The sequence below is a fragment of the Lactuca saligna genome, chromosome 8 (assembly GCF_052625555.1).
Source record: "Lactuca saligna cultivar CGN05327 chromosome 8, ASM5262555v1, whole genome shotgun sequence".
In the NCBI taxonomy this organism is placed as follows: Eukaryota; Viridiplantae; Streptophyta; class Magnoliopsida; order Asterales; family Asteraceae; genus Lactuca; species Lactuca saligna.
The window spans coordinates 7,672,281-7,682,129 of record NC_136424.1 but is presented as its reverse complement, the minus strand read 5'-3'; the positions used below and the strand labels follow the sequence as shown (position 1 = coordinate 7,682,129).

Genomic DNA, 9,849 nt, shown 5'->3' with positions numbered 1-9,849 from the left:
AGATCTAAAAATTAAAAGTGATGCTAAGTGCTTAGCAACATATGAACTTGTAAACTATGAATTTTTATTAGGAATGATTATTTGGTATGATGTTTTGTTTGCTATTAACACTGTTAGTAAAAGTTTACAATCAAATGATATGTGTATTGATGATGCTATAGATCAATTAAATGGACTTTTGTGTTTCTTTGAAAAATATAGAGAAAACGGATTTGAAAAGGCTTTAAATTATGCAAAAGAATTGGCTTTAGAAATGAACATAAAACCTGAATTTCGTGAAAAACGTATCATTCAAAAAATAGATAATATGATGAAAATGTTGCTAATGAAACTATTAAAACTCCTATTCAGTTATTTAAAACTGATTACTTTTTATATATAGTACATAAAGTCATTACTTCACTTAAAAGTAGATTTGAGCAATTTAACGAGTTCAAAAATATTTTTGGTTTTCTATTTAGTATAGAAAAATTAAAATCATTTGATGAAAATACTTTAACAGAACATTGCTTAAATCTTGAAAAATATTTAAAACATGATGATAGCTTAGATATTGATGGTTTAGATTTATTTCATTAACTAAAACTTTTAAGATATATTGTACATTTAGAACGTGATACAATTATTAATATATTTAATTACATTAAAAAATTTAGTTCTTTTTCTAATGCATATGTTGCCTATAGAATTACGTTAACTATTCATGTAATCGTTGTCTCCGCGGAAAGAAGTTTTTCAAAATCAAAACTGTTAAAAAATTATTTAAGATCTACAATGTCACAAATAAGATTAAATGAATTAACTATTTTGTCAATTGAAAAACATTTAGTAAAAGAAATTGATTATGAAAATTTCATTAAAGAATTTGCATCTAAAAATGCTAGAAAATTTAACTTTATGTCATAAAATATATTCACAAAAAACATATACATAAAAAAAATTAACTCCTGTCATTTGTAAATTTTTTAGTTTATTATTGTCGGTCCCAAGCCGGGATAAAGAATGAGAGTTTATAATATTAAGTATAGTAATGTCAAAGGACCCCAATTTTTTTGTTCGCTTAGAGCCCCCAAATTGCTTGAGACGGCTCTGACTAATGGCTAGGCGGGTCGTATAAAAAAAAGTGAACATAAATTCAATAATTATATTAAATTTCTTACAATTATATCCAACGATGTCTTATATCTTCAAATATATTCTTTGTATCGTTATCGATACTTTCCAAAACATAATTTTTCTCAATAACGATTGAACTAATCATGTTAATTATAACTAAGAACAACATTGATTTCAAAATAGTCACTAACCGTAACTAGCAAACATAACATTAATTTTATATCCACATCAGTTTTCGGTAGCAATAACAATTTAATATGCTTATATTTAATATTTGTAATTCATAAACAAATTCATAGGATAAGTAATTAAGTAATATATTGTTTTGTAATTACTTTCACCAAGGACAGATCCAATATTTCGTAGTAGGTGTTGCCGGTGACATATTTTTCCTCTTGAAAAAATTAGCACAAATGTAGAAAAAATAAAAAAATCCGAAACTTTTTACACTGTATCCGAAAAATAAGGGGTTGTCGGTGCCACTATGGGCACCATAGTGGAACCGTCACTGACCTTCACTTGTGATTGATGAGTCGGGGCATCGGTTCTGAAGTTAAATACGGAGAATATCAATTTAGAACTTTATAACTAACATACATTTTATTATCAATCGAACATTCTTAAATCTCAACTAACATAATAAATTTGAAAATAGACAAATATCACAAAATTATGAGTTGTGGGGTAGAGGTAGACCCTTTAAAATTTATATGGTAGTTTCTGATTTTTTTTTCTATGTATAATTTATAATATAAGTACAATTTTTTTATTTTTTTTATGTATAATTTATAATATAAGTACAATTTTTTTCTATGTATAATTTATAATATAAATATAATATAAGTACAAAATAAGTTGGGTCAACTTATTAAACTTATTTTGCAACTTATATTATAAATTATTCCTAGAAAAAAAAACCAGGACCACTTTAGCACTATGTATATACATCCGTAGTAATTATTTGGATTGTGTTTTTTAAATTTTATAGAAATATTTTTATCTTTATTTCATTTTGGACCATTTTGGTTAATCGATATAAACCATACACCATAACCATTAACCAAGTAAAACCATCAACCAAAACAAATATTAACCGCTACATAATCGTTATCTATATACATTAACAAAGTATAATGGTTATGGTTCGGTTTTAACTAATAACCAAACCAAACCGTCCCGTACAGAACCCTAACCGTAATCGTAGGGTTTAGAGGTATATATGAATCAATTTTAAATTTGGATATGATAATTACTATTCCTAATATTTTGTCATGAATTTCAAATTCATATGATGGTGTTAGTTAATATGTGACAAACAATAATAAATGCGAATACATAATAATAGAATGATATTCATATGATATAATAGTATATATATGTATATGATATGATAGTATATATGTGACAAACAATAAATATGGATCCGGATACATAATAACGATATTCATATGATATGATAATATATATGTATACTTAGTTGTGAAACCCGTATATTATACGGGTTGATTATGTTAAACATGAGCAATTAAATGAAAATTTTATTTGAATTTAAAATATGAAATAAGTGAAAATTATAAAATAAAAAATAAACATGAAAAAAATAAATTAATTAAAGTTATGTGTTTAATTGTTAGACCCGTGTACTAAACGATTTATTATAATAAAATGTTAAATACAAATGTTTAAAGTGTAAATTTATTTGAAATTGAAATTGAAATTTCAAATTTAAAATTTGAAATTAATAGTTATTATAGTAGGTTTAATTTATGGAAACTAAATTAATGATATAGTGGAAATGAATAATGAAGTAATTGACAAATGAAAAATAAATATATTTTAAATTATGACAAAATGATATGTGATCAAATAAATGAAAGAATGACAAATATCAATAACATTTTCATTTATTAGGTAGATGATACGATAGTATATATGTGACAAACAAATTAGAATGATATGTGACTACCTAAACCTAAAACTATTATTTTATTAATAGTAGGACATTGAATTATAATACATACCAGACAAAAGATCTTCGGAACAAATTTAGAAACTAATTTATATTTGATAGGATCTTATCTTGATCAGATTTTATGTTACAAAACATATTAGTTAAAACATGCTACGTTCAATGAATAATGATAAAGTTATAAATAAAGTGGTAATATATTTCATGATATGATGATAGAGGATTTGGGTGGTTAACATAACACAAAAAAGTCGCAACAAAAAGTCCTAAAACAAAGACCTCTTTACTTTCCAAAATGTGAAACTAAAACCACGTATCTCAATTTCCAAAAATATTAACATAATATTTAGAACCCAAAGAAGACAAATTCATTCAAGAACCCTACATCTTAAGATTTGAAGGTTGAGTTTTGAAAATCTATGAATCTTTGTTATTATGGCTACACCCATAGTATTTCTTGAAAGCTCTTGGCAGATAAAAAGGCAACAAAAACCCAAAAAGATTAAACCCCCAAAACACCATATTAGCCATTGCAAGCAATCTTCCCGCATACAACCTTCTGCTGCTTCCATGATCCACTGTGTTTTCTTTCATCATCTCGTTCTTCACCCAATCCAATATCGCATACATCCTTATCGAATTATAAACCACCGGCACAAAAACCCTGATCGGGAGAGAAAACCCACCGGAAAACGTCACGCCTTCCATGAACACTTGACTAGCTAGAAGGAAAACATGGGGTGCTGCTGCTTTGATACCTTCTTTATCTCCTTCTAAAACGCCGTGAAGTATGTAGACCACCGGGAGAAACAGTCCGATCAAGGCTCCGATGGAGACGTAGATGGTGAGGAGGCGTTTGTGGTCGGCGAAAACAGGTGGTTCGGGGTTGGAAGAGATGGTCGGAAAAGCGACCTTGGCGATGAAGAACATGTAGAAGAAGGAGATGAGTACGAAGGCGAAGTCTTGGACGCCGACCATGCCGGAGGCGGAGAAGACGACGATAAGGGCGAGGGCGTTGAGTTGGTTGAAGGAGAGGAAGCCTTGCCGGCGACGGAGGGATGGTTTCTCCTCGTTTGTTAGTGTTATGGGTGCTACTCCACCTGACATTTTTGTGATCTGAAAATGGGTTTCTTTGATAGAGCTGTGAAAACCTGAAAATGTAGGGATAAATGTGTTGAGTAGCGGTTGGTGGTGGCAACGATCGACACGTAAGGATTCAACGCGTCTTGTTTTCAGGTTAAAACAGTCCACGCAAATTCATGAGTTAGGTGATATCTATCTACACATGTTTGGAATAATAAAATAATGTATTTTCTTTTTAAAGTATGTTTTACTTTTTGGGAGAAATTATTATAAAATGTATTTTAAAAGTATAATTTTTAAAATAAAAATAAACTTTTTTTAATGATTTAATAAAAATATGATATTGGATAAGTAACAAGTTCCACCAACTTAAACATCAATAAGTAAATTCAGGTAGGGGTGAGCTTTTAGACCGGATCAGATTAGACCGATTCTTGGATTGAACTGGTTTTGCAAAAATTGATGGACCTTTGATTGGACCTATTGATGCTTATTAGGTCCAGATCCACGTATGGTTCCCGGTTCTTGGACATAAAAGTGAGCATTTGGATCGGATTTGACCGAACCAGACCAAACCCGACTCTTGGACATGACCTGTTTTGCAGAAATTGGTGAACCTTAGACCCGACATGTTGAGGCTTACTAGGTCCATGTCCAGGTCATTGGACGTAAAAGTGAGCATTTTGACCGGATCGACTCTTGGACCAGACTTATTTTGTAGAAATCAATGGACCTTGGACCGGACCTATTACGAGGTCTAGGTCCAATCCGATCCGGAGATCCATATGCTTACCCATAGACAGAAGGGAGTGGCACAAGGCCCACATGTGCTCATGTGGTTTGATGCACCCCCTCATCAGCTCGGTATGTCGAGTTCGATTCTCACACTCAACTGGTTTTTGCCACATTCTCTCTCTCTCTCTCTCTCACACACACACACACACACACATTTCTTTAATATTCATTTTGATTGTTTTTAACCTAAATTTCAAATTTTTAACAACTTTTTTTCCAAAATAAATACCACCAACTAATATCAATTCTTATCACTCTCAAACTTTCAACACTTATCTTACCCTTCTCAATTCCATCTTTGCAAAAAAATTTCTTAAAACTCTCAACTAGATTCCATTAAAAAAAAGGAAGACTGTAACGCCCGATGGTTCCAAGGTATTATTTAATTATTTAATAATTTATCTAATTGTTTAATTATGCAAATTGTGTGGACTTAGTAGCAGTGGGCTTATTTGAGTGGACTTGTTGAGGTTGTACACAGGGTGTAGTGTTCCATTAAGGAACATGGAGGCATGCACGTATGCTTAGCGTACAAAGAGGTACGCACAGCGTACGTAGTCAAGACCAAAAACCTTAATTTTTAGGGTTCAAACCCTATATAATGTCATTTAGCCCATGGGTTAGCCTCCTTATCAGCCTCTATTGTCCAGAAACCCTAAAATCGACTCCTTTATCATCTTGGCATGTTCTTGACATTGTGGAGTGCATTTTTGGTAGTTTGGTGCTTTGGAAAGAAGAAGAAGAAGTTGGTGAAGGAGAGTTGTTGGAGTTGAGCTTGAAGATCAGGATTATCTTCATCATCTGGCATTCATTTGAGATATAAAGCTTAGAACTTGCCTTGTTAATGCTTAGCTCTACTTTGTTTGAGTTTTTGGGTCTTTTTGGTTCCTTATATGAGATCTTGTGGGTTATTGTCATTTTTGGAGCTTAGAGTTGCTACTCTTGGTGTTCATTTGGTCATTGAGTCATAAAGTTGCCATCTTTGAGGCTTTGAATCATCCATGCATGAGTTTGGGTTCATTTTATGGAAGTAATGTCGATATTCGAGATTTGGTCATTAGGGGCATGTAAAGCCACCGAGTTTACGACTTTATGGTTTAAGACACATCATATGACCCAAATTTGTGACTGGAACCCTAGGTCTTAAAGATTTAAGTGCTTATTGAGATTATGGCTTAATGGGTGAGTACGTTGGGCGTATAAGCCATGCAGCCTGTATGCTTAGCGTACAGTTGAGTACGCCCCACGTACTCAAAGGATTTAGGCTTTGCATCGTTGGGCCTCTAATGGGTTACCTTCATGGACTTTGTGTCTTGGGCCTTGTTGGGCCATATGGAATCAAACTTTTGGGCTAAGGAAGCATTATTGGGCCTTAGGCTAAGGCCCATGTGAAGGGATTGGGCCCAATTAGAAATTGGGCCATATGTTGGGCCTTGTTGGATTGTTTAACTTTTGGGTCGTTGGATTGTTATTTAGGGTTTCATTCTTGGACCAAGTTATGTTAGGGGTAAAATAGTCTTTTTACCCAAAGTAAGGATTTTTGGTTAATAATCCCAAATGTTAATTAGTTGTTTTTGGCAATTGATAACTCGAGTAGTTGTAGGACCAGCAATCAGGGATCCTTCATTTCATTCAGCTTTTTGAGGTGAGTTTTCCTCACCAGGTTTAGTGGGTCTAAGGCACCAAGGGCGATCCTTGATGATTATGTCGATATACTTGTTTTCTGTGTAATACTTGTATGTGCTTGTATATGTATGCTTATTGGACGGGGCTCGTATTGTGAGTGTGGGCGGGGTCTGTATCTCATTGGGCGGGGCCTATATTGCAAGTGTGGGCAGGGTCCGTATTGTGAGTGTGGGTGGGGCCCGTTATGTGATATGTTTGGTATGCGGCATCTTGGGGAACTCACTAAGCTTTGTGCTTAGGGTTTAGTTCATGTTTCAGGTACTTCCGGTTCCAAGGGGAAGAGCTCGGGTTTACTGCATCGCACACACTATTGGGATTCTGCATATGACATTTACTCTGATTTTTATAACATTTGATAAATTGGTTTGTTGCGATGTATGAATGATATTTGAAAACACTATTTTATCTATTTAAAAAATGAAATTTTTAGGACCCTATTTTTGGATGTTACAAGTTGGTATCAGACCCTTGGTTTTAGGGATTCGGGCACACTCTCAGGGGTTTCTGAACTCAAACTGAGGATTTGGTATGTTTTCAAAATATAAACATATTTAAGAAGAGGTTTTCTAAAATAAGAAAGGGTGCGGTGCGTGCAATCAGTCAAGTTCAAGTATGTTGTCCCAAAATACTCATACATGTTTATGATATGTTTGAACTGTGAATTGTGATCGCATGCTAGTTTAGGGCTAAGGATCTAGGAGAGATGCCTTTTACTGCCTGTTGTATGAGCTTATAGATTATGAGTAGGAGGGACCGGTTGAGAAAAGATTATGAGTGGGAGGGTACGGTTGTGTCAAATTTGCATGAAGTTTGAATGGAACACGGGATTGACCCGGTGCCTTCTTTTCCCTCTCGTTCTCCTAAGCATCCAACCCTAACCCTAGCTTTTCACCGGCCACCACCATGAGGGAGCCTTCTCAGCCGCTGCATGCAATGCAAAGTCCGACCGCCACCCTACTTTCTTCTACCTCGTCGTCAAGCGCCACCAACCACAACAATGTTGTCGGTGACGTAGTGAGCAGCCGGGAGGACACCCGAAGACCAAGGAATGATTGTGTTCATCGTTGCGTGGTCGTGATCGAACGCGATGCTCTTGATAAGTCTAACCATAACTCATTTTTCCTCTCTCTCCTTCTTTTCTGTGGATACGATGTTAGAAATGTCGTTACTGCCGATGGTGGCCCTTGGGCCACTGTTTTCGTCTTTTCCGGCGATGTATGCCGCCTAGACAGTAGCTGTGTGGGTGTGTGTTCGAGTGCACATACTACTTTCGGTATTTGTGTTGTTGTATGAGCGATGTTTGGCTGGAAAACCCACCACCACCACCGTGAGGTGGTGGCTGCCATCGTTTTATCACCACTAGCCACCATCTCTGGTGGTTGTGTGTTTATGTGAGTGATTGGATTGGTGCTTGGAATATTTTTGTTATTGTTTTGGCCTAGAACCATAGCCACCACCACCGTGAGGTGGTGGCTTCCGCCATCGACCACCACCGCCCAAGGTGTGGCCGTGGGTGGTGCCCGACTTAGTGAAACTCTAATTGACCCAAAAACATAACCGTTGGACTAGTTGGCTTGTGATTGGGTTGGAGACCCAAATTAGGGTTTAGAAAACCCTAAGTTTGGAGATGTTAGTTTTGGATGTGTCGGGACCCGCGTTTTGGACCAGTGGATTGAAGTTATGACTTATACCCGTCCACATCGTATGATTGACCTAGTAGATTGATGGAATTAATTCATTAAGTCCTTAATGGATTTAGTCCTTAATGGTTTAAGTAAGAACACTTAACTTTAATCTTCATTTTATGTGAAAACCCTAATTGTGTTGGGTTTTGAGTTGGGCTTAGATGTTTGGATTCTTGATGGGCCATCTAAGAACAAGTATATGGACTAGTATATTTGGATGAGCTTTAAGGTAAGGCCCATGAAAGGGGTTTGGGCCTAATTTGGAAAAGTGAGCCATAATTAGGCCTTGGTTGATTATTTGGCTTTTGAGCCTTCAGAGTGTGAGTTCGGGCCTTAGTCTTGGACCAAGCTAGATTAGGGGTAAAATGGTCCTTTTGCCTCAAGTGTGTATTTATGGTTATGCATTGAAACCTAAATGGTTAATTTGGTTTTGTTTTGATGTTGACAGTTTGGGGATCTGTAGCCAACAGCCAAATATTTATTCGTGGGACTTCAGCAGTACGAGGTGAGTCTCCTCACTATTTGTATGAGTCGAAGGCACCAATAACGACCCATTTAGTGCATGTATTATAGGAAGACCTAGGGATTAGCCCTTGGGATTATGCATAAAAGGCCAAGAGGCGGTTCCTGGCACAATGTATGCAAGACCAGAGTTTGAACTCTGGCAAGTAATTCGTTAAGTAAAGTAGTATGTATGCTAGTTGTCTTTGTGATGCTTACATGGAAGACCAGAAGGTAGCTCATGACACTTGTATGTAATACCCAACGGGTGGCCCTCGGCTTAGCAAGAAAAACCACGAGGCGGCATGTGGCATAATGGCAAGACTATGTGCGGCACATATCACCTTTATTGATTATGATATATGTATGATATGTATGGCTCACGGTTATGAATGGAATGGATCGATCAATTGATATGTATGGTATGTGGTATTTGGGGAACTCACTAAGCTTCGTGCTTACGGTTTTCAGTTTTGATTTCAGGTACCTCCAGTTTACAAATAAATGAGCTCGGGACAATCGTAGCGCATACACCCGTGTTTTCCGTAATATGTGATTTGTAGGAATGAACTCTGATAAATTTTTTATTTGAAATTCTTTTCAATGTGTGAACAAAGTTACAAATGTGTTTTAGCTATATTAACATTAAATTTTTACCTCAAATTTTTGGGATGTTACACCCCTAGGGCTATGATTTTTGGCCACTCGTACCTTAGAGAGTATAGGCCGAAATTCTGATCTTCTTCCTCCTCTCTCCTCAATCTCCTTCTTGCTTGTGTTGAGTGTGAACCACTAGAGGCATGACACTTGTGGTGCTTGCTTCCAAAAGATAAAAAAGGGTTTCTTGATTGTTTGAATTTCACATTTGTAATCATTCAATAGTTCCACCCATCTTCTTTTTCTCATGTTCAACTCTTTTTTATTGAAAATATGTTAACGACTTTTGTGGTCGGTAAAAATAGTACATTTGGTACCACACAAATAATGTCTCCAGATTTTCAGGGCACATACTAC

The 9,849-nt window shown here is 35.5% G+C and overlaps 1 protein-coding gene across 1 annotated transcript; it reads right to left on the bottom strand.

The window, feature by feature from the left end:
• Positions 1–3,502: 3,502 nt before the first annotated feature.
• Positions 3,503–4,192, bottom strand: LOC145009369 (uncharacterized). Its single transcript, XM_078968078.1, has one exon. The coding sequence runs from the start codon at positions 4,190–4,192 to the stop codon at positions 3,503–3,505; it is 690 nt and encodes a 229-aa protein (XP_078824204.1).
• Positions 4,193–9,849: the final 5,657 nt, after the last annotated feature.